General features: G+C 44.5%; 4 protein-coding genes across 14 annotated transcripts; 3 read left to right on the top strand and 1 right to left on the bottom strand.

Annotated features, from left to right (window-relative positions):
* The first annotated feature begins 4,957 nt into the window (after window positions 1–4,957).
* On the top strand, window positions 4,958–11,575 carry Rsph3 (Radial spoke head protein 3). Of its 2 annotated transcripts, none has more exons than NM_168180.2 (4): window positions 4,958–5,281; window positions 10,094–10,184; window positions 10,270–10,685; window positions 10,750–11,575. In NM_168180.2, the coding sequence occupies exons 1-4, from the start codon at window positions 5,076–5,078 to the stop codon at window positions 11,270–11,272; spliced, it is 1,236 nt and encodes a 411-aa protein (NP_729190.1). In that variant the 5' UTR covers window positions 4,958–5,075; the 3' UTR covers window positions 11,273–11,575. The 2 variants fall into 2 exon arrangements, with proteins under 2 accessions (NP_729190.1, NP_648059.1); NM_139802.3 differs by lacking the exon at window positions 4,958–5,281 and adding an exon at window positions 7,090–8,263.
* Window positions 11,576–11,706: 131 nt separating this feature from the next.
* Ist1 lies at window positions 11,707–14,187 on the top strand. 6 transcript variants are annotated; one of them, NM_139801.3, is made up of 5 exons: window positions 11,707–11,981; window positions 12,046–12,784; window positions 13,081–13,131; window positions 13,397–13,459; window positions 13,711–14,187. In NM_139801.3, exons 1-5 carry the CDS (start codon window positions 11,800–11,802, stop codon window positions 13,927–13,929), a joined length of 1,254 nt encoding a protein of 417 aa, NP_648058.1. In that variant the 5' UTR covers window positions 11,707–11,799; the 3' UTR covers window positions 13,930–14,187. The 6 variants fall into 6 exon arrangements, with proteins under 6 accessions (NP_648058.1, NP_001261483.1, NP_001261486.1 ...); NM_001274554.1 differs by lacking the exon at window positions 13,081–13,131; NM_001274557.1 differs by lacking the exon at window positions 13,397–13,459 and having other exon boundaries at window positions 13,747–14,187.
* Sbds (SBDS ribosome maturation factor) lies at window positions 14,175–15,291 on the bottom strand. 2 transcript variants are annotated; one of them, NM_139800.3, is made up of 2 exons: window positions 14,967–15,291; window positions 14,175–14,886 (listed from the first exon to the last, which is right to left on the bottom strand). In NM_139800.3, the coding sequence occupies exons 1-2, from the start codon at window positions 15,095–15,097 to the stop codon at window positions 14,259–14,261; spliced, it is 759 nt and encodes a 252-aa protein (NP_648057.2). In that variant the 5' UTR covers window positions 15,098–15,291; the 3' UTR covers window positions 14,175–14,258. The 2 variants fall into 2 exon arrangements, with proteins under 2 accessions (NP_648057.2, NP_001261482.1); NM_001274553.1 differs by having other exon boundaries at window positions 14,967–15,136.
* Window positions 15,292–15,451: 160 nt separating this feature from the next.
* On the top strand, window positions 15,452–23,778 carry velo (veloren). 4 transcript variants are annotated; one of them, NM_139799.4, is made up of 9 exons: window positions 15,452–16,044; window positions 16,761–16,851; window positions 16,908–17,645; window positions 17,720–20,167; window positions 20,234–20,345; window positions 21,215–21,333; window positions 21,426–21,642; window positions 21,717–23,173; window positions 23,236–23,778. In NM_139799.4, the coding sequence occupies exons 2-9, from the start codon at window positions 16,771–16,773 to the stop codon at window positions 23,563–23,565; spliced, it is 5,502 nt and encodes a 1,833-aa protein (NP_648056.1). In that variant the 5' UTR covers window positions 15,452–16,044; window positions 16,761–16,770; the 3' UTR covers window positions 23,566–23,778. The 4 variants fall into 4 exon arrangements, with proteins under 4 accessions (NP_648056.1, NP_996008.1, NP_788470.1 ...); NM_206286.2 differs by having other exon boundaries at window positions 15,452–16,059; NM_176292.2 differs by lacking the exons at window positions 15,452–16,044; window positions 16,761–16,851; window positions 16,908–17,645; window positions 17,720–20,167; window positions 20,234–20,345 and adding an exon at window positions 20,748–21,102.
* Window positions 23,779–24,941: the final 1,163 nt, after the last annotated feature.

The raw sequence follows: 24,941 nt of genomic DNA, 5'->3' as shown, positions 1-24,941 counted from the left end.
GATTCGTTGAGAGCCCCACGCAGCGCCACCCATGAAAAACAATGAAAAAAAGTCTGTAAAATTCCATTGATTGGTTAATTTCTTTCATAGTTTTCTCGATTTTTATGAGCCCACAAAATGTCTTTTGTGGAATATGCTCCTTCAATGGCGAGGCGAATATGTTGACAATAAACAATGGATAGCCAGTGAAGTGGATGACTGTTGAAAGTTTGATGAAGTGAGATCGCATAGCCCGATATTGGAATAGTATTGCTCATAAGACGAGAGGGGTGAGCCATTAAATACCAATTTGTAGGCAATCGTTAAGTCATAAGAGGATAAATCAGAAGTGTGGGTTTCGAATAGCTGGCGAATAGCATGAAATTGTTCTATGAATATGGGATTTGATGATGATTGGCGTAGAAACTTCCGGCTGTTGTAAGAAATTGGGTTGTAAAAGTTGAATAACATTATTAATAAGTTACAAAACTATTTATTGTGATTAACCATATCAATCAATCTTAATTTTATATAAAACATCTCCGTTAAACCTTTAACTGTAAAAGTTATTCTTCAGGCTTAATGTGTTGAACCCTTTGGAAATTTCTTAACCCGCTACGTGACCAAATTTCCGAGTCCCGGTCACGCGCATCCTTAACACTTGTTCCCGATGAAGTCGCAACAGGAAGAGCGATTTCCACACCTTACGGATCGCTTCCAGGAAAAACGGAAGTCATCTTCCAATTGCCTTGTAGTGTGGCCACAACAGATTATGCTCAGCTAATAAAGATCTTCGGATTTTTAACACCACACGTAGTCCTTGGAAATTTTCTGACTAATTGAGTTATGAGGCAAAACAAGCCAGCACCCAAAAGATCGATTACGATCGATGCCCAAAAACAATGTTGTTTACAATTTTTCTAGGTAAAATCGGAGAGTTTTGCACGTGTGTAACAGGTAAATTCCGTTGAAATCTGTCTGGAAAGTGAAGAGAGAGAGAGAGTGAAAGTGTGCCCAGCAGGAAGATCTTTATCCTGGACATATTGTTATTATCCTTGAAACAGGAGGCTGATACAGGTGGCGCCTAACGGTTCTTCGAGTCATAACATCCCTATTTTATTTATGTGTGTGTGTGTGGGAAGGTGAAACCTTTATTGCAAGCAGAGATAAAACAAACTACCAGGTGAATAAATTTTGTATTTTAAATTCTTGATTCTCTAACGCTTCTAATCGCTAGACTCTAATCATCTGCATATTTATTGGCCAAAGTGAGAATCACAACTCTGTCAGAGCAACTTTACAGCTTGTAATTGAAAAATTGCGGCTTTTCCAACTGCATTTCATTTTCCAACTGACAGACAAACAAAAAATCTCAGCTGCAGCCAATGAAGTTTGCTATATTTTTTTTCTGACCCTCTCTGTTGAAAAGGGTAAGAAACTATTCCTCGCTCGAGAGGGCGACTCAATTATGAGGAATGGTTTTTGGTTTCGGGCTCCTAAGCCCGAGCACTGCCGCAAACATTCGCATCAATTATGCATACGCCAACGCACACAAAGGACTCGGACTCGGCGCAGCTCCCGAAATCCTTGCTGCCCCCAGGATTTGAAACTTGCCTCAGTTCAGTTCGGTTCAGTTCAGCTTACCGCATGGCAAATTCGACGAATTTCCTGCGGTTTTCAAGCATTTCACTTGCCCTGCAAACGTAGGGACAAGCCTCCTCCTCCTCCTCCTCCTCGACCGCAAACAGCATTGGTCGAATTCAATTTATTGTAAATGTGCAAAAGGATTTGTTGCGGATCGGGTTGCCCGAGAATGCGAACCCAAAATGCAGCTGTACTCGAGGCGAAAAATGGGGGAACAGTTGTCCTTCTCGTTAACATGGCACATCCGCATGTCAAAAATGTCGCACAAAAATCAATCGGACGGCCATTCTGGGGTCCACTGGGGGTCCAAAAGGGAGGGTCAAGCGTACCAGGAACCCTGGTTGGAAAAAAAAAATCCAACAAAATTTTAAACAGAAATAAAAACAAAAAGCAGGCAAAAGGCAAACCCAAGCCAACTGAAAAGCAAATTAGCAATTCCGATGCGACCATTTATATTGTTCATTCTCATTGTTGTTGACGATCGTCTGATCGCGTTTATATTTTTATTTCATTTTCTATTTCCCCCTTAAGTGTGTATCAGTGTGTAAGGAAAAAAAAAAAAGAAGCTTGCTCGGTTTTTTTTTTAGAATTATTCCGCCGTGTAGTTGGAAGCGATCGTTTGGAAGCAAACGGATTTAGCTGTTATCAAGTCGCCAGCGAAAATGCAAATCAGACGCACAAAAGTCAACCGAATGGCGAAATGTAAGGGGCGGCAATGTCTAATGTCTGACTAAAACTAACTAAAACCAACAAAAACGACATTTTCACTTACCTCGCACATTTGTCAGGCGAAGAACGACGAGGAAGTTAAAGAGCCATTTATGCTCCAAATGTCAGCAATCAATAATACTCGGAAATATTTCAGTCATGCAAGCTTGTACCCCCGAAAAAGCTACAAAAATGTTTGCGTGTTTTGCATTGCTTATATATGGGGCTTGTCATTAGGAGAAAAATGGTTATATTTATTTTAATTTGCCTGAGTTTGTTTATCGGTTAAGGTCTGGAGAGGGCCAGCATGTAGATTATCAACAGAAATATTATCTGACAATTTAAGACAGTTCTATACCCATGAATTACTTTCTATAACTTCTTCAAATATGGCATGCAATTAATCAACAATCAGTTTTCAGTTTTGTTTTAACATTACTACAAGTACTCTGTATTTGATTTATTTATAAATTTCATTACCATAATCCAGTTTAATTTCCGTATGCACGATAAATCATATTAATATGAAATAAAAATTTTAATAAAGCAGTAATCAAATTAATTTTTTAAAATTTGCATTATTTGATATATTTAAATCATTACAATTTAAAATTTTTATACTTCTACTTTAGTTTTCTTTAATTTCTTTGAAATGACTAATGTGGTGAATCTAGGCCACTCAATATTTTCCAGATTACGCTTACATTTATTTTCACAGATTTACCCATAACTACATATTTTATGATCCTGTTGGCGCCACAGTCGCACATAAATAACTCATAAAAAAGTGCCCACAACAGCAGCCCGCAGATAATTCAACAATTGTGTCTGCCGAATGTTTTTTACGATCCGCAACCGTTAGGAACCCGAAGATCACTTTCCCTTCGACAAGCGGTAATAAATTAATCAAATCCCGTGCTGGACGTAATTTTTCCAGGGAAAATTGCAGCTCACACCTACACAGTGAAATGGATAGTATCTTGAGGAATATCGAGGAGTATCCGCAGTAAATGATTTGTTTGACAAGAAGCCAACAAACTCAGTGGGATGCCTTTGCCCGGTGACTTCGCAGAATCCGTATCGTATCTGAGCAAATGATCGGGAAATTGCGGGACAAGATCTCAGTCGCCAGTTGTCGCCTGTGTGGCCATCATTAACCTTTGAACTCACTAAATGGCCAAAGGACCACAGCGAATGTCAAACGTCATGGCCACTTATCGAGTGCGGACTGTTGTTCCTGTGATCTTATTAGGCATTTTCGGGAATTTCAAGGGGTTCGCTTCGGACGCAATTATCACCCCCGCATAAAGCGAAACGTCATCGTTGACAGCCACGTCATTGTTGTCCAGTCCGAAGACCAAAGTCCTTCGAACTATTTGTTAATGAATAGACAGAACCATACAAAAGATTCTGTGTAACTCGAAACAGAAAAAGGGGGTCAATTCAAATGACAAACGTTCGATAGTCCGAGATATGATAAGCCTTGAAAACCTAATTAAATGACACGTTCCAGGGAAATTCGATTCAGGCGTGGCTACATCGAAACGTTTTAACTGATGGCAAGCGATTTAACTTAGTGATAAATAGTTTAGAAAATTCAAAGTCATTTTAATATCAAGGAATTAGTGAGATTTTTTGATGTCCCCAAGGCAATTGTGCAACCAAATAGACCAAAAATGTAATTTATCTGCAAACTTACCACTAATCGATGATAACAATTTTGAAATAAAATTTTTTTATAAACTTTTTTCTTTGTTACTGTAAACTATTTAATATTAGCCAATAAATAGTAGCATTGAAAACTGCTTGCAATTTAGGTTCGGGTTTACTGCTTGCTGACAAGTAAAACAAAGTATACATATGTATAATATACATTTTACTGTAAAAAAATATTCACATTGTAAGTGTATAATGTCATGTAGAAAAATATAGTTATTTTGCTTAGGACTTGTAAAATGTTTTAACCATTTTAGACCTTAATGAATAATTTTAAAAATTGTAAAATTTATACAAAAAACATAAATAATTATTTTTCTGCCATCCTGCTTAAATTTAACGATGCGCTTAAAGTGTCAATTAAAAATCTATCTATGAATCAAAATCCCGAACAGCAGCTGTATCTGCAGAATGCATGCAATGTAGTTGGAATAATAAATCAGTAATAATAAAATGATAATGATAAATAATAAATAAATTATATTGGTATTTGGTCAAGTCCAGCTAAAAGCTAATAAAGCTCCTTAGAAAAAGTTGCTTTGCATTAGTTTCTCCTTGCTAGGAAGATATAAAAATAGATTCCTCATACTGAATGATAGTTAGTTGTGTATAATATATGGGAATGTGTAGTGACCATTCGCTAAGCGAAAGTTAGAAGGAAAAATTGCAAATGTCTCGATAGACTTTCAGTCAAAAAACGAACAAAATCTATCGAGTGTTAATACGAATAAAGTGCATTGCCAAAGACCCATCCCCACACAGCAACAGTTTAACAATGCCGACTTTCAATTCCCATGGCAACTGAGGAAATTCCGCCGTCGTTGTTTATTTTGGATACAAATTTTTTGATAATACAATATTTTTTTAAATATGGAGATAAAAACATAGGACAAAGAACTCCAGTGAAAATGTGTCACATAAATAAATCTATTTTGTACACATAAATTTGGCAAGCGGTAGACCTTTATCCGATATATATATTTTAAGTTTTTAAAAACCTCAATAACGCAACATAGCAATAGTTAGCAATGCCGACGATCCCGAAGAGGGATTACAAACCCAATGGTGGTGGCAAAAGCTCAGGAATGGATTTCCTCAGTTCCGGCATCAAGGGAACCGAGGTCACCGAGATGCAGCTCAAGTGGCACGAGAATCCTTGTCCAGCGCCACCATGCAAACAGGCATTTTGGTGGGCCAGCCATCCCAAGCCGATCAAAATCAAAGGTTGCCCCAAGTAAGTATCAAACAGAAGCCACCCAAAGAATTTCCCATGCTTCCCTGTAATTCCCTGTAATTTAAGTCCGACAAGTAGGGTATATTGAATATTTCGTAAAATTATATTATAATATTAATCAACTTTCTTACTTTCTTTGTAATTTATATAATATATAATAATTCAATAAGTAGTTAAGAAATCATTTATACGCTACAAATATGAACCATTAGAAATTGTAAGCTCGAGTTAATTATCATGGGTATTACTCCTCTTGTAATGAGTATCCTATAGTTGCAAAACCATTGCTTTTTGTAACGCCTTGCAGGGGAATTTTCTACACCTTTATATGTCTCCCCACTGGGGTCAATGGAACCCAAGACCAAAAACGAAAGTCATAAATTGCGTAAATAAATTATTAAACGCTGGCCGTGTTCGGCTGATGGTCAATACAATGGCCCCACTAAAGGACACGCAAACTTGGTACGATTTTGAATAGAAACATTCGTGTTCTGAAGGGAAACAATAGAAGGAGTGCACAGGACAGGAAATTATGAGGAGTGTGGAAGTCGATGAGTGCTTAAAACTATTGTAGAAATTGACGCACTAGTATCATAAAAATATACAAATATATCTGACTACCGATAATGACGGGGGCTGGACTTGGGTCGGATTAAGGTCAACCAGGGAATAAGGATGATCCCCAAATATGATAAAAACCCAATAAACTATAGTGTATCTAAATCCAGTTGTAGTAAAGTGCTCATTCTTCTCTCAAGCTAAAAATCGAATAAATACTACAGTGTGGTATATCTTATATCTTATCATTTATTCGAATATATTAGTACATCAATTCTGAACTGTATATGTTCAAATTAGGATAAGAATACCGTGCTTTAGGTCAGCCAACGAATTTAATCATATAGAAGTATGATTGAGTGAAAGAAAATTACCTTTTTTAACAACAGGCTTTACCAAAAGCTTTTGGACTTCTGATACATTCTTACCAATTCCTGTTACAATAATCTTTCATCTATTCACTGACCTTTCTTCATTGCCAGTAAAAAAGAGTGACTCCTTGGAGTGCCAAGAAATCTACTTAATTATGCTTAGTTCCCTGTTGAATTCCGCTTATCAGGCAGTCCAAGCAATTGACCTTGGCCATTGACAATACCTAGGAGGTGTTCCAAGTAATAGAGAGCCACCCACCTCCTTTTTCAATGTCAGGCAGGGAAATGCGTGAAGTCATCTCCGACAATGTGAAAGGAAATGTGGACACCATCGAAACAAATTCAAGGTCCCTCCGCCGGGCGAAACCTTTAATTGGAGACCCCAACGAAACTACTTGGATGGAAAAGAAAAAGCTCTTATGCAAAGTAGAATTCCTGGGAACGTGGATTTGGCCATGCCAATGCCACCGACTGTTAACAGTTCGCATTATTATTGCAACACCTGCCCATCATGTGCCTCAAACTGCGAAGCAAGCGATACACTCAGAAAAAAATTTGAAAAATATGTGTATATAGTATAGAAACTTACATTGTGGCACGCACGCGAAGTATTGTTATTTAAACTTATGAAACAGCAACATGAATAGTTTAAATATGCAATTTTCTATATAAACCAATTGCAGCACTTTAAGGATATTTTTACTAAAAATGTCCTTTGAAGTAACAGCTCAATTCCTGGAAAGCTTTAGTCGTGGGCAGTAGGAGACTATATGTTCCACATATTTTTCCAACTGCACGACGACTGCTGACCACGGGCCGAATCCAAAGTCGAAACCGGGTCCGAGCGCGAGTTCCACGAGTCCTGCGAGTCCTTTGGTCATTTGGCGTTTGCCATTCGAGCCGTGCGGTACGTGTTCCGCGACAAAATCAAACAATCAACCAACGAACGCAACACCTGAGCGGCGCACAAAAGGGAAAAATATAGGAAAAGTATTGATTAAGTTTTTCGGTGCGGCGGGTGAGAGAACCGTGTGGTGGCTATTTATAATGAACGAGGTGACCGGCGGCCGGGAGCAGGGATAACCGAGACGGTAGCGGAGACCATGCCAGAGACGGAGCAGCAGCAGCACCCAGCACACTCACATCCTGAACTTAAGCCAGATCCACAGCCAGTGCCAGAACTGGAGCACCTCACCGACAATAGACCGAATCGCGTGCAGAACTTCTCCTTCGCCAGCAGCTATCCCTACGCACCAGGACGCGTCTCGTCCAGCTCCAATTCGAACACCAACTACAGCTCCACCAACTACAACGCCGGCGGCTTCAACGTCCAGCGCTATCAGAGTCCCTACAATTTCCAGCACGTGGTGACCAACGCATTCTCGGTGCTGCGCCATCAGCCCTCCGAGGAGCCCGAATTCGATTCCTATCCAACGCGACCCCAACAGGCCATCGTGCGTCCGATTAGACGTGAGGCGGGCATAGCTGATAACCGTGATAATCATGTAGGGAATCCTCCACAGCGATCGCACTTCTCGCGCAGCAACCAGGAGGTGCGCAGCTTCGCCGATGAGCTGAGCCAGAAGCTGCGCTTCCTGGCGCCGGAGGAGCAGAACTACGGCGGTCGCCAGAGCGCCAATTCCGGTGCCTGGATGGATCCAGCGATGTCGCAGCGACCACGATTCGAGACCACAGTGCCGCAGGGCATCTTCCTGCCGCCTCCGCATGAGGTCCAAATGATACCGGCCACCATGCTGAGGAGGCATGTCTACGCCTACTCCTCATATCCCATGATCCTCCAAGGGTATCTCACCAAGGAGACCGGCAGTGAGAGCAAGGAGCAGAAGGTGACCGCCACCCGGCTGAACGGTTTGCGTGCCACGGCGGCAGTGGCGGCGGCCACAGCTGCGGCCTCCAAATCCTCCCGTAACGATACGCAATCCCTCGCCGGTGGACTCCACATCACCAAGGCTCAGTTCCAACAACAACTGCAACAGCGTCGCTCCACCAGCAACAACAACAACAACAGCAGCAGCAACATCAGCGACAAGAGGTAATAAAAAGACCAACCCCCAAAATGGTATGGGTGCTAAACTTGGAAGTAAAAAAAAAAAAGGTGGGAAGTGGAAAAGGTCCGACAACTGACCAAGGCAAAGTGGGCCAAAATATATTACCATAAATTCAAATGAGTAATACGTACGTACCTACACTGCCATTCTGCAATGGAACCAGAACTTAGCTCCCCACTTCAGTTCCTACGGCCATTATCGATTGACACCCAAACAATTCAATTACAAATAGGTTTTGTGGTTTAAAGTGCCGAATTGAATCCTTCAAGGATTTGTTATCTAAACTGATATAGATTCAAGATGATACCTTATTGATCTGTTTTTAGACTTTACTATGACACGCAAATAGAATGGAAGGCTCTTCATCAGCCAAGTTTCTTGTGTGGCTCACCCACTTTCACAATTAACTCTTTAACAATTCAATTAGAAATGCTTTTCCAATAACATTCGGACATTGTAAATTCCCTGAACGGTTTGATTAATTTATTTAGCGCATTCTCGAATGGGAAAACTCGTTTGCCTTGCATAAAAGAACATGCGAACAAATGGACAAATGGACAAAGGGACAAAGGACCCTCGAATGTGTCGTGCCAGCGGAGAATATTCTATATTCCCAGCTCGGGGCTTAAATAATTTAAATCAAGATTTCGTAAACAACAACAATATGTACCCATTGTACCAAAGCACAAATGGAGGGATATTAAGTTCAATTACCACACCAGAGAAGAAGGACACCTATGGCACAATAATAAAAAAAAAAAAAAAAACAAAAAACAGGTCCTGCCGGTCGTTTTTACCCAAATGGGATGTTGTTCGGCCAAATGGGCTATACTTTTTGGGTTACGAAAAATGAAATATCACACTCAACGTTTAAATAAAGAACCTATTAGGGAGATAACTATTTTATAACTCAAAAAGGATTCACCAACTTAGATTTTCGTTCAGACCATATATCCCTCATAAGGACATCGCACTAAGGGTTTCCCGTTCCATTTGCTGATGTCTGTGGTGCGCAGACCCAGACCCAGAGAAATGTTGTTAGACATTCGCCAGCAACTTCAATGTGACTTCCTGTTTGTGGGCCAAAAGTAGCTGCGAATTTGCATAGGTCACGAGTTCAGGTGCCAAGTTCTTCTAGTGCAATGTCTAACTACGTTATATACTACTTCTACTCGCAGTCAGCATGTATGTATCAGCATATATGTAGAAATGTAAGAAATGTTTGTTTCCCCATTTACTTGCCGGTGCTATACATATAAATTAGCAAGTCATAAATTACTCAGCCACCGCGGACTGGACTCGTGGAACTTTAAGCAGGCTTTAAACTCTGACCCAAAAGTGTACTGAACTTTGGCGAAATTGATTCGAATCGGAGATGACCTGACAAGCAGTCTGCGAGGGCGTTGGGAAATGAACAAATTTGATGTTTATCGCCTTGATAGTGCAACAGATTTGGGTCTTGGCAAATGCAGCAAAGTGCACTGAAACTGCAGCAAATCAAAACTAAATAAATAAAATATTTAAACTTTAATAGAAAGAAGTTAACAAATCTAAAGATAACTAAAACTCATACACTTTTAACTTGCTTTTCCAGCAGCAATTACAATATTTATCCATACATAGATATCATATTTATTAGAGAACTTAACCATTTATGTAGTAATCCTTTTAAGTTGCACATTTACGAACCTTTTCAAAAAGTCTGCAGCTTTTTTGCTGCATGAGCAGTTTGTTGAACTGGGTCGAGGCTTACTAATTGGTGGCTCCCACCTGGGCAACTCCATGCCCGCTTCTCCACTTTGCTCCTCTTGCAGACCCGTCGTCCCGCCGCCGGAACCCTACAAGAACGTCATGTACGACCGTCGCGTCATAAAGGGCAGCAACTTCGGCAACGCCTCTCTGGTGGTAAGTCCCATCAGTTCAGCTCAGCTTAGCTCAGTGCTCTGGCAGCCCTGACCTACGACTAATCCACTTTTTGCTTCCTCTCCAGACGGATGTGGATCCCTTCGACAAGGCCGCCGAATTGAGGCGTCGCAATATGTTGCGCAAACGGACGATGCAGTGCCGCAATCAGAGAAATGTCCTGGGCACACCGCCGCCGGTCAAGGGGCGGAAGCACGAGACCATACAGACGGAGAAGTATCTGGAGAAGTTGGTGCAGCGTCCGCCGGAGTTCACCATCGACACGCAGACGGACCTGTTCCTCGAGAAGCCGCCGACGCCTCCGTTCATACCGGCCAAGGTGGGCGTGGATGTGGCCACCGAGATCGGTGAGGGCGAACTCTTCCACTTCGATGCCGAGGCGCAGCCAATCATCGATGTCCTGGTGGACGCCTGCATTGAACAAAGCATGCTGGAGGTGGCTCACGAGATGGAACTGTCCAGTCTGCGACGCAAACAGGAAGAGTACGTATAAAAAGTGTAAAGTAAATCTTCAGATTACTATAATGGCGTTTTGTGTTACCCACAGATTCCTGGCCCAGAGGGAGGCGGAACTGGCCGAGCTGCGCCGTTTGGAGGCTGAGGAGCTGCGCTTGCAGGCGGAGAAGGAGCGTCGCCTGCGACAAGATGCGATTGCCAAGGAGCTGGACGCTGAGATGCAGAAGAGCGTGACGGCGGCCAAGTTGCTCCAGGGACACATTGCCAGTCTGGTGCCGGAGGTGCTGGAGAACATTGAGCCGGCCAGCGATGCCGTTAAGAAGGAGCAGCTTATGAAGAGCGTCTGCCCGTGGTTGTCCGCCGAGGTGGCCGAGGAAGTGGGCCATATAGTGGACTCGCGCGAGATTCTCACCGCCATCATTCAGGAGATTATCAAGCAGCGTGCCGAGATCTATGCCGGCTACAAGGAACCTGAATCGGAACCATCCGGACCGGATGCGGGCGTTTGTGAGGAGGAGGGCTGTGCCATCGATGAGATGGAGGCGTGTCCCTGCGAATCGGAAACGGAAATGGAGGAGTGCCCCGAACCGCCACCACCGGCTCCTCATCTCTAAGTGATTGCGTTCGAGTTTTAGTTCATATATATATTTCGAGTGGGATACTGATTCCGCACACATGTAACACTAACACACTCCTGCTATTAAATCAAGGTTGGCTGCAACTTTGTGGTTGTGTCTGGTGAAGAACTCAATTCGCCGCAGGATTCGAATCGAGCCTGGGCGCCAAACACAATTGCATAGCGGCGGCGGCGAAATGGCATCGAAAAAATGGAATGGCATATTGTAAACTGGATACTTGTTAAAGGTTTTTGTGTTACCGAAAATTCAACCAATAAAGCTCAACAAAATAAGCCGAACAAAACATTTTAGAAAATATTTTAAACGGTTGTTAAATTAAATTAAAATATTAATAGAGCCAAGCAATTTGAAATTTCAATGTTACCTTGGTATTTAAGGGGTCTGCATGTACGGTCACACTGCACGTGACGTCACATTGTTTTTTCCATACCGAATTAATGAATCACCACTGACCGAATTTCCTTGTTTTCACAACTAATTCGGAAGTCCAGGGTGTAGTGAAGATGTTTTCCAGCGGCCCCAATTACAACAAACTGAAGACCAATCTTCGATTGGCTCTCAATCGCCTGAAATTGCTGGAGAAGAAGAAGGCGGAGCTGACGCAAAAGTCCAGGAAGGAAATAGCCGACTATTTGGCCACGGGCAAAACGGAAAGGGCGAGGATTCGCGTGGAGCACATCATTAGGTGGGTGCAGGAATATATGAGCCATTCTTATACCTCCATATATCGTATATATCGTACATCATAGGGAGGACTACTTGGTGGAGGCAATGGAAATGGTGGAGATGTACTGCGACCTGTTGCTCGCCAGATTCGGCCTCATCACCCAGATGAAGGAGCTGGACACAGGGATCGCTGAGCCGGTGGCCAGCTTGGTTTGGGTGTGTCCCCGCCTACAGAGCGATATAGCCGAGCTGAAGATCATATCGGACATATTTGTGACCAAATACGGTCCACAGTTCGCCGAGCAATCGAGAACCGCCACTGGCGAGCACTATGTGTCCGAGAAACTCATGCACAAGCTGACGCTGCAGGCACCACCCAAGCTTTTGGTGGAGAATTACCTCATTGCCATTGCCAAGAACTACAACATCGAATACGAACCGGATCCGCAGGTTATGCAGGAGGATCAGCCACAGCAGCCGCATCTGATTGACCTCTCCGATCGGAACAACTTGAGCGGAGGCGGAGGTGCTGGCGGCGGTGGTGCTGCGCCGCCACAAATGGGCTTCATTGGCTATCCGGCTATGCCAGCACTGCCCGACATGCCGATGCCACCGAGCGCAAAGCCCTTCAATTACCCACCCTTCGGTGGAGGTGGTGGCGGCGGAGGAGGTGGAGCTCCAGCTGGTGCATATGCTCTACCCCATCCCGTGCAGGCACCGCCGCCGTTTGCCTACAATATACCGCCCAATCAGCCGCCAACGCATGCAGTCCTGCCTGCCAAATGTGCCGAGGAGAAGGATCTGAACACCAACTTTATCGATGTAAATATGCTTGTCTAATTGTCTCATTGCAACACAGATGGAAAGGGGATATTTATAGTTTATGCAGTTGCAATCACATTAGTTATAAATTAGTTTGAATCACTCGAATAGTATTAGCTAATTATTGCGCCAACTTAATCGCTTTGAAGCCAGTTTTTACTAACATCTTATTCTATTGGCCTCATAAAGTGACACTTTCGATTGCAACTGCAGTAAAGGTATACATATATCCTTTATGAAAATTTAGTTAATAAGTAAGCTTTGGCATGTTTTGCATGAATCTTGGGCTGTTGCAGCGTGAAGCGAACAACACGGATGGCTCGGGCAGCCCGGATGAGAATATTTTGGTAGGTTATCTCTGTGTAGAATGCTGTTAAAGCCAACAACTAACTCGCTTATCGTTCTGCTATCACCACTAAACAAACGAAAAACGCTTCTATGGGCTCTCCTCCACCGCTCTTGCCTATCTCTGTGTAAGTCCAGTCATCCAAGTGATTCATAGTTTACTGTCCAGTGTTATCATTTCGCTCGTCTTGATGTTCCCCATTGATTTGTTATGCCAGTGTTTTCATTTTTTATTTGCCTTATCTTTTCTTTAATTTTGCCTAACAGCGCCCCAAACCCGAAAATGATCCGCCGCCGCGTTACACCTCCATTAATCCTGTAAATCTCCAGGTCAGGACATTGGATTTGATCAAACCAAGCACATACTTTATTATTACGTTTATAGCATCAAACCTAAGTTTTCTGAAAATTTCCAAAGATTTAAATTTTGATTTAAGAAACCCCGATTAACACTAAATTGTACAATGTACACTTTATTTACTAAATTTTATATGGCTATAAAGCATCAGAAAATGAGGTTTCTTTAGGTTTTGCAATATAAAAACATTTATTAATTTGCTTACTTACTTTACCCTTCGCAGAATGCCAACAAACCGAAACCACAACCCCGATCCAAGCTGCCACCGGGTAATCCCACGCTACCAAGTGCTCCTCCGGCATTGGACTTCCCCTCGCTGCCCAACGTTCCCAACGATCTGCCAGATATTCCGGGCGCAGGTGCCGAGAAGAAGAACGACGAGGATGAGATTGATTTCGATGACCTGTCACGTCGCTTCGAGAACCTTAAGAAGCGAAAGTAAAGCTGGCCAGCAGATCACCTTTTAAGTCTACAGTATATTTGTTATAATCTCTGTCCTGTTCTACATTAATAATCACGTATATGTGTAAGGAACTATTGATCATTTTGTTTTTTCGATTAAGTAGTTAATCAGACTTCAAAAATGTATAATCTGAATTGAAAGATGGTTGACCTATTGCTTTTCATATTCGCAATCTTGATTCATCTAAAAACAGCCTAAAGATTAAAATACTAACAGATTAAATTCTGTGTACTTATCAGCTTTATGTTTCACATAAATATCAACAAGATTACAAAGAAAAACAAAAAATTTTAAAGGGATTGTATTGCCTAGAAGAGTTCCTCGCTCTCCACCACTTCCTTCAGCTCGAGCAGCTCCAGCAGTCCCTTACCCTTCGTTTCGTTCCTTACCAGCTCATCAATGACACGATATTGGCCAGGATCTATGAGCAAGGTTAAGTGCAAGGTGGCCTCGTCCCATTCCTCGTGCTCCACTGCGTTGGCCAACTTGACCACCGATTCCTTGAGCTTGCCACCGCCCTCCTTTCCAGCAAAGCTAACGCGCAGCTTCATGCGCGACCTCTCGATGGGCATATGGTCCTTGAGAATCTTGATGGCCTCCAGTGTGTTCTGCTTGGTGTTCCTGTTCATCTTAACGGAGAAGTGGGCATCCTTCAGGGATTTCTCGATGATGGAGGCGGGATATGGACGACGCGTCTCTGGATTTACACACAACGCAGCCACGGAATTAACTATACTATTTAGTTGCGTGTCCAGACAACTTTGGCGCTCCTTTTCCGACACCTGCAGTTCTCCTTTGCTGAGGATCTCCTTGCAAATCTCAGTCTCGTCTGTTTTATTGAAGGCCTTTTGCAGCTCGTCCTTTTTGGCCGCCTGTCCTTTGGAGACATTGGTGAACACGGTATGGGTTTGCAGGACCTCATCGATGTCCTTTTCGCTAAGCATATACAATAAAGTAATTAGATTTAGGTAAAGCCTATTTCACAATCTGCACGTGTTGCATTTAGCGGCTGTTACCTGTTGCTCCTCCACGAAAGAACCTTATTTTTATAGCAGGCGATCTCAAATCGCTTGCCACCTTTTTTTAGCCTCACAATGGCGACATTTGTGAGGCGTATTTGATTTGTGGGCGTGAATATTTTGGACATTGTTGTTAAAATACAAGCTGCGGAATTAGCGATGTGCAAGTAAACCAAAACACTTTCGATCGAACCAAACGATGAATGGCAAAAAATCAAACATTTATATATCCCGTAGTTGTGAAATCATTGAAATTTCCTTTGATGTACAGTTTGATAAAAAATTTTGTTCACAATATACAAAACTGCATAACAGCTTTCTATTAAAAACATACTTATAATATATATATTTAGATGGATTTTATTTATGTATATTTTTTTTGTTGAAATTTTTTTCACCGCTACCCACAATTTTCCGAGCTATCGAGTTTTTCTACTTATCGACGTTTTACCATCACAACGACGTTGTTGTTGTTCCTTCGCCACTCTTCTTCTTCTTCTTCTTCCTCACCCAATTCGCCAGAGCGCGCAGCAAACAACAAAACACATAGTGCTCAAAACCGCGATATCAACGGTCGCTAAAAATCGTTATCAATCGCCTTTCGCTAAATAACAGCATAATGTGCAACAAAATCATGGAAATCACCGAAACAGCGCGTTCAGTGCGAAAAACTAAAGATTTTAAGACAACTCCAGTGGCTCGACCGTTTAGTGGTCCCTTTAAACTGGCTACATGCCAAACAGAGGGACCTCTAAACATTAGGCGAAGAGGACGGCACAAGGCAGACATCGATAAATCAGCGGCCCAAAGCAACGCTGCAAAATGTTTATGAACAGCTGATGGGCCCGCCAGGGGGCGCTCGCGTTTCGTCATTGCCAGATAAAATAAATATCAAATGCTGCCTTTAATGGTGAACGCCATTTTTATTGCAAGAAAGAAAGCCACGGGTTTCAAGCAAAAACGCGAATAATTAACGTGTGTTTATTGTAAAAAGACAGCGCGATTATGATCTAATCAAAGAACAACTGGATCGAGCCGAGGGCACAGCGATTGGCTCCAAAAAGTTCCCATTCTCGTAAGATTAACGGAGGTGTGTAGGTTGGGAATGCCAACAAAAAAAAAATTATGCTCAAAAAGTGACCTGTAATTGTATAATAAATGTGCCTTAAAAAAGTTAAATATATTGCAAAATTACATAGGAATTAATTTATACAATTGGTCAACCGCATATTGTACAAGTTTCTGCTCGGAAAATGGTAGAAATCACATTTTTCTACTGCGATTTTGTGTGTGTGTTGTTCTTGAGGGCTCTGTAAAAGTCTCAAAAATGCAACGCCTGCAAAAAAGAGCAAAAATTCTCACAAAAGTGACAAAACTTGTTTGCATTCTTATTTAATTTTATACTTTAACACTTATATTCCTTACCGAGGTTATATTAAAATAAATGTGAAGGAATTAACGATGTCCTCATACTGAGACGCAAAAATATAACCTTAAAGAGTACACAAAATGTTTAAGTATCTTAATTATGCTACATACAGTGCAAAGTTTAACCAGTTAACGTTTTCTTTATCTAGGTGCATTGTTGTTGTAATGTAATTTAATTAAAATATATAATACGACTTATAAGAAATTGCATATAATTAAAAAAATATTCCAAAAAGAAAACAAAAAAATGTAATTGAAGAAAAGATCATATTAATTAAAATTTAACAGTACTTTTTGGGCCTAGGGAATTAGTGAAAAAATAGTATATATCTAAAATTCTAACTGATTTTCTACCCCTTCCAGCTGCCTTGAAATGGAGCAGTATATTGTGCCCCTGGAGGAGCCAGTCTACTCTGATTTGCAAGTAGTGCAAGTGCCCCAAGATGAGGTTGGGGTGAGTAGTATCCGAAGCCCTCGGTGAATAGCAAGCTAATTTCTTGTTTCTTTCAGTCCCTGGTCCTACAGGATGACCAGCAGCTGGTGTTCAACGACCAGCAGCAAGTTGTCTACCAGACGACGGCCCCAGCGCAATATCAACAGCCCCAGCAGTCTGCGGCACCCACATACCACATAATCGGTGGCGATGATCTTGCACATCAGCAGCAACAGCACCAACAGCAGCAGCAGCAACAACAACAGCAGCAGCAGCAACAACAACAACCGCAGCAGCAGCACCAACAACAGCAACAACAAGTTGTAATGCATCATCAGCAGCATCAGGTGCAGCAAGTGCAGCAGGTTCACTATCAGCAGCAGCAACAGGAGCCCCAGCAGCAGCAGCAACAACTGCACATGGAGCAACAGCAGCAGCAGCAGCAGCAATATGTGCAGCATCAGCCGCAGCAACCCGCCATCCAGCATACACAGCAGATTTACTACACTTCAGAGCAAGTCCTGCAACCAAATGCCATTGTGCAGCATATGCAGCAGCAGAAGAAGCAGCAGCAAGTGCTGCAGCAACAGCAGCAGCAGCAGCAACAGTATCAACAACACGCACCCGCCTACCAAGTGCAATCGTCTCCCCAAGGGCAAGCCCAATTACTTCAGAGTTCCCAGCAGCAGCATCAGCAAGCGCAGCAGGCACAAACGTTGCAACTGCAGACGTCGCCACCCCAACAGCAACCGCAGCAGCACCAGCAGATCGTCTACCGCATGACCACCACACAGCAGCAACAAAGGCCCTTAGGGGTAAGTTAGGTTCCAAATAGCCCTGTATTTATCTTTCACTTGAAACATATTGATATCGATTTTCCAAATCCTAGATGCTCAACAATACGCACGTGATTGTCCAGCAGCAACCGGTATTGATCCAGGGCCCACAGCATCAGGAGCTGATTATGCGACAGGCCATACATCCGTACAACAATCGTGTAGTTTATGCCACTTCACCGCAACAGCAGCAGCAGCAACAACACGTCATCCAGCAGCACGTACAGCAGCAGCAAGTGCAGCAGCATCAGCAAGTCCAGCAACAACAGCAGATGCAACTGCAGCCCACGACTCAAACAGCCCATTTAGTTCAGGCTCGTGTGGTGCCACAGCAGACCCAAAATGTTGTCTACCAGCAGTTGCAGGTGCAAAAGGTGCAGCCGCAGCAACAGCAGCAGGCTCCACAGCAGCAGCAACCGCAATTGGTGGCTCAGCAGCAGCCGCAGCTAGTGGCCACCTCTGCTGCCGGTGGCACTCAACTAGTACGCGCCTCGTTTAGGAAATCGCCCCGAGGTGGAGCTGTGCTGGCCAGGCCGGGCACACTAATTACCACCAGGCCTACACTTACGCCCACAACAATTGTGCGGCAAGTTCGTCCGCGAGGAGGTGCAGTGCCCGGCGGACTGGTTAGGAATATGCGACCTGCGGGCGTACGACCCACTCGAGCGCAGTTGGTGGTGCAGACTAGCGCCAGCGGCGAGGGACAGACCATGCTAGTGACTCAGGGCCAAATGAAGCACATTACCATCAGCACGAATCTCGGCCAGCCGCAACAACAACAGCAGCAGCAGATGCAGCAACAGCCGCGCCACATCTACCGCACACACATGGTAACCGACGGAAATCCTCAGCAGCAGCAGCAGCAGGCGGCGCAACAGCAGCCGCAGCAGCACCAGCAAATGCTGATGATGCGCCATGGTCCGGTTCGTTACAGAGCTCCGGTGAGCTCAGCTGTCGCAGCGCCAGTTCAAGCGCCTGCTCCTACGGCCGCAGGTGGAGGTGTCCAAACTAGTAATATAGGCATGGATTTGGAAGAGCGCATAGAGGCGGCAGTGCTGAAAAAGGAGCAGCAGAAGCCCCAGCCAACGGCTCAGCCAGTGGCCTCCAATCAACTACAGCCCATGCAGATAGGAACGGGAACTACACTGACCACCTACTATCCAGCAGGAACTGCCTCACAAGAAGAGGAACAGCAACAGCAGCAGCAGCAACAACAACAGCAGCAGCAGCAGCAGCAGCAAGTGGTGCAGAGTCAGCAACAGGGAATACGACCACCCAGTGGAGCAAGCATGACTTTGGCGGAGTACAAGAAGAGGCAAACCCTGTCGGCCTCACCGGCTCCAGTTCCGCCTTCAAATCCCGGACTTGCGCCAATGAGAGCCACTCCACCTGGAACCATGGTTCGCCCAACGGCTAAGATAACACCCACGCAACATGCTGGCGCCTTGCCCCCCGGCACTAGGATCATGCAGCCACAGAGGCCAGTACCAGCCGCAGTGGCGGCTCCAATTCCAGCGCCAGCGGCGGTCACGCAAGGATCATCCGTGATGAAGACATCGCACAATAACTACGAGATTCACTCGCAGCATGTTCTGAATAACCGAGCCGGTCAGGAAATCGCCGAGCGCGATAAGAATAGTGCCAAGATGCTGGTGATCCTGGCCAGCGGAGAGCAACGTCTGATCACCTTTACGCTTCCACGTGAGTCCTGCACCGTGCAGGATCTCCTCGAGCAGGTCGGCGTGCCCTTTGACCACAACACCACCATTCAGTGTGTCGAGCATCGCGGTGCCAATGTGGACTTTGTGGTCACCGTCGGATTTACGGTGCACGAGTCGGCCAGCGAACTGATTTCACGGGCGGAGGAGAGTCTGCAAATGAACCGTTCGCAGGAGAATCAAGCTGCCGTCGCCGGAGCAGCAGCAGCAGCCAATTCCAATCCTGCCACAACGAGTGCCTCGCCTGCCTATGCCCAAGCGAATGCCGCTGCCGAGCAGGCGAAACGCGAAGCGGCCAGTTCGGCAAGTGGGAACACAGTTGTTGGGACAGTTTCCTCCGCCGGTTCCGCTGGAGCCACTCCGTCGGAGGGCAGGAAGCTGATCGACGGTTTTCTGGCCGTCTGCCAGCTGTGTGGATTCACTGGCGTGGATCACGCCCGCTGCGAGCGGTGCAAACGCGTCTTCCCGGAGCCGCCGAAACGCAAATCCTACGTGCCCAAGAATAGTGCTGCATCCTCGCCAGCCTCGTCGTCATCCAGCGAACCCGTATCTGCTGTCCCAACGGCTGCGGATAAGAAACGAGAGTTGGCGGCAGCTAGATTCAACAATAAAATGGCTGGAGCTAACTTCGCAGTCGGAGTTGGAGTTCGCGGACGCGGATCCATGGCCATGAGAGGTGGCAGAGCCAGGGGAGGCAGACGGGTGCCCGAAGTGGATCCCGTGGTGCTGCTGAGCAGCGAGGATGAGGCCGAGGGGGGCGAAGGCACCTCGGACTCGAGCAACGTAAGTTACTCCTGTCAATTACTTTCTATGACTTGCATTTATTTATTATTTCGTTATCTCTTGCAGCAACCAACAAACAACTCCAAGCTGAACTCCAATGGAAATCTCCACGAACTTTCCGCCGCCTTTCCCTGCGAGCCAAATCTGCCAGAGATCGATGAGGAGCCCTTGTACAAAGGTAGGATTTAATTATATCATTCACATATCATATTCGATTCCGCGAACTTGGTTTAAAAACTTCCTATTTTCTGAAAATTTATCTATTTCCTTAGAATAGATATCATTTGATATATAAAAAAGCGTTAAAATATTTAATTTATGAGATACAATTTGTGATCTAAATCGGATAATAACATTTCTGAGATACATTATTTGACTAATACAAAAGAACAGATACAAAGAATCTCTAAGATACGAAAACCTAACATCGCGATATACATTTTGTTTGAATGTCAGATACAAAGAGTGTTACAGTATGCCGATATATCAATTTATTTTAAAGATATATTGAATTTATTTTCAAATCATATTGAAGTGTCAGAAATTTCAGAAATTTTAATAGTTTACCAAAAATTCACATAAGACATTTAGCTTTTTTTTGCAAATCTATTTCATTTTGCGCTAGATCTAGCCGTTTTTAGCTAGTAGCACCACTTGTGCATAGCAATGTTGTGTGTGCAGTTATTTTGTGTTGGCAATGCCACAGGCCAAGAGTTACTACGTTTTTCCCGCTAGGTGGAGCTCTGACCAGCCAGAGCACGCCATTTTTACGGTCGCCGAAGAAGAAGCAGACAAGCAAAGCGAATGCGTGAAAACACATCGTTTTCCTCATTCTTTTGCAATTTTCTCAGAGTAGCAAGGTTTTTTAGTACTCTATATTTAATTACTTAACGACTCAGAGTAGACGAAGCATTCTACCGCAATGAACGATGAAGGTAAATGTTGGGCGAAATCAAAAACTAGCGAGTGAATGAAAAATGTGACTGGTGGCCACGAGGAAAATGGTACAATTAAATAACAACTACGAAAATGTTCCAACCATTGCAGATTTCTCCCGTGGCGATGTTAGAGACTTGTCGGATATACCCGAAGCGGATCAATTTTCCGCCTCCTTGAAATGCAGCTGCGTGCGTCTGGTGCCCTACAGATTCGAGATTACCGAGCCGGTAAGTAGTCACCCCCTCTATACACTATCTCCCCTGCCCTGGAAATGTGTATAATACAATTGACTATTAATTGTATATTCGTAATACCACAGGTATGCTTCACCACGAAGGGCGTTCGCATTGCTGGCATCCTGAAGGACAAGGACGAGAAGTTCGAGCTGAACATCCACAAACAGGAGGTGATCAAGGTGATAGCCCACTTCGGCAACGTTGAGCCCGCCCAGCCACTGGTCACGCTATATCTCCTCAAGACGTGTGCCGAATACGTAAAGAACCAGCTCAAGCTGCCCGACGATCAGCATCACGAACGTGAGTTTACGTCCATAAACAAGCACCTCATACTAAATTAACTAATCAATGCTAATTAATTCTTGCATTTGTAGATACCGGCTTCAAGACGCACAGCTATCACACTCGCCGTCTGATCCTGTTGTTCGACAGCATATCCGTGTCCGCCCGTGGTAATATCAAGTCTATGTTCAGTTGTGTAGACGAGATATCCTCGACAGATGCCGCCGAGATTCTCGAGAGGATCGCGGACTCCGATCGCAAGACGCAGGACAAGAGCTCGCAGCCACCGCCTCGCCAACTGAGAGCAGACGAGCAGGTTAGTCTGCTGATGTATCCGCCGAAGGGAACGGGTGGCCTGTGCATACGCATGGAGGACTTCGTCTGCCTCACAAAGGAGTCCTACCTCAACGACATCATCATTGACTTCTATCTGCTCTGGCTGAGGAACACGCTGATTCCGGAGCCTCAACGCGAAAGAACGCATATCTTCAGCACATTCTTTTACAAGAGACTCACAACGCTAACGCGGCCAGCGGACATGAAGCAGACGGCAGCACAGAAGCGACACGCCAGGGTGCAAAAGTGGACCAAGGGTGTGGACATCTTCGATAAGGATTTCATTATAGTGCCCATCAATGAGCAGTCGCATTGGTTCCTCGCCATCATTTGCTACCCGAACTTAAAAGGACCCGTCACGTTCGATACGAACCAGCCTGTAGAGCCGCAGCAGTTGAAGCGCCCTCGAGGCAAGAAGGTGGCCCTGCAAATTGGTAACACCACCATAACCCCGCTGACGAAAAGGGCAGAGGGAGGACAGCTTCCAGCGGCTCTGACGGCAGAGAACGTGTGTCGGATAGCAGACGATGAGAGCGAAAGGGATGAGGCCGAAGGCGATGAGAGCGACATGGCCTCGGAGGATAGTGAAAACTCGAATTCGGCCAAGGAACCAGCGGCCACGCCCACCTCCACGACAGCCAGCACCCCCAGTCTATCCAGTTCGCAGCCCACAGCCACCGGTCCAGCGAGGAATATTGCATCCGATGATGTGCCCGCCGTAAAGCAACCTTTAATCCTTATCTTTGATTCCCTGGCGGGAGCATCGCGTAGCCGCGTGGTGGCCACACTGCGAGATTATCTCACATGCGAGTACCGGGTAAAGAAGCCGGATGCGCAGGCGCACGTCTTCAACAAGGACAATATGCCGGGCCACTGCGTCAAGGTGCCGCAGCAGAACAACTTCACCGATTGCGGCCTGTATCTGCTGCAGTATGTGGAGCAATTCTTCGGCGAGCCAATCAGAGACTACAGACTGCCCATCAAGCAGCTGACCAACTGGTTTGACTTCCTCACAGTGACGAAAAAGCGCGAGGACATTGCCAATCTCATCCAGCAGCTGATGGACGAGGGCAATCAGCAGCAACGCCTCATACTGCCAGTGATCGAGTTCCCAACGCTGAATGGACAGTTGGTGGAGTATCCAGAGGACACGGAAAGTGCCGAGTTTGAGGAGGAGGAGGGCCATGACGACGAAGATCCAGCTAGTGAAATGGTAAGTCTCTAAAAGATTTATAGCTGCCACATCACGATCGCTAACTATAATATTTCCTTCAGCATGATGAAAACAATGCCGGCACCGACATGGAAGTGGACCCCGTGAACGAGGAGCCAGCGTTGGCAGGGAAAACCGCCGCGTTAGCACCTGCGTCCACGACTGCGGCAGCGCCCACGGGTAAAAGATTCGTGCTGAAGCGGCGCCTGCACAACGGAGCCGTCTCAAGTCCGACCAATGGAAACGGCGAGGCTAGCAGTAATGGCGGTGCACTGATACCCCAGCTGGTGAGCACGGCGGCCGCAACGACGACGGGCGTTTCGTCCGGAGTCGCTCATTTGGGGCCGCGTGGGCCCAGCGGTGGACTGAAGATCCGGAAGATAGAGCCGTAGCACCAAACGATTCTCGCCCTGCGAGCTCGCGATCCGGATGCGCACATGCCCCACCTGCCTGCGCTGCTCCAGTTGCCACAGCTGCGGCACCACCTGTAAATACGCCATTACATTACATCGGTTATTCAATTCTATGTATCTAAACGTTTGACTCTAAAAAACTACACTAAACTAAAACTATAAATAAAGACTAAATTACTATGTATGAAATACAAGAAACTGGTGTTTGGACTTTTTAAGCGAGTATTAATGGGAAAAGTGAGAAAGTTGTTATAGTTTTTGGAAAGTCATTTGAAATGGAGTCATTTGTTTAAAAATAAATTCACAATAATTTGGTTTAATTCCTGAATTAATTTGCAATTTCAATGATCTTGAAATAACTTATTAATTTCGAACAGCTAAATTTATATGTATAACAAAAATAAGGGTTTTATTATATTACAGTAGTGCGTTACTTGTTTGTTCTTGGGGAGGCTTTCCCAGCACCACTTTATTTTACAACAAATTTCGTGGTCGCCCTTGCCCAAACCAGTTTCGCATGCCTCGCCATGTAGGCTAGAATCGCCATGTAGATGGCACCTACATGGTGGGACTCCCCGAGGCACGTTGTTGAACAGAATGCAATTTCGGCCGAAATTCGTATAAATTAGCTTGCAGACTTTTGCAAACATTGCATGCGCGCTCAACTTGAATTGCAGCTTTGGATGGTTTTGCATAATTTTGGTTAATCTTTAATTGATAGCCCCCCAACCCGCGATTTATGCCATGTAGTTACTTTAGAACATACATGACGACCTACATGGTGACTGGCACGCACACACCCGCACTTGTGCGTGTGAAGCAACAACACACACTAGCACGCCGCCATGTAGTTAACGGCGGAAAAGTTAGGTTAGACTCACAGCTGCTCTCGCAAAGGAGGGGTGGGAAGGCAAGAAAAAAAGACTGTTGAAGGAGGGGTAGCGGAGAGGCGAATGGCAAGCGAAAAGCGACCGGAAGAAGGAAATCGATCTATCGATAGAATCGGGGAATGTTGTAAATTGCGCATTAATGCTTACAAACTTCTATAGTAAACAAAACAAAACATAATACATGTATTGGCAAGCAGATTATTAAATTATTAAATTATTTTTTTATTAAAATTAAATTATCTTAAAATACTTTTCTTATCTGCAGAATTGTGTTTATGTGGAAAAGCAAGCATATTTAAAATAAAAATGTATTAATCTGATTTTAAAGTTTCATTGAATATATGTTTTACAAACTTAAATACTTTAAATTTAAAACTAAAATACACAATTGAAAACTATTTAATATGAAAAATATGAAAGGTGAACCGTTTTGAAGAAATAAAGTCGATTTACCAATTTAAATCC

This window comes from Drosophila melanogaster, chromosome 3L (assembly GCF_000001215.4).
Source record: "Drosophila melanogaster chromosome 3L".
Classification (NCBI taxonomy): domain Eukaryota; kingdom Metazoa; phylum Arthropoda; class Insecta; order Diptera; family Drosophilidae; genus Drosophila; species Drosophila melanogaster.
The sequence above is the reverse complement of the archived record's forward strand: the minus strand, read 5'-3'. Positions and strand labels throughout refer to the sequence as shown.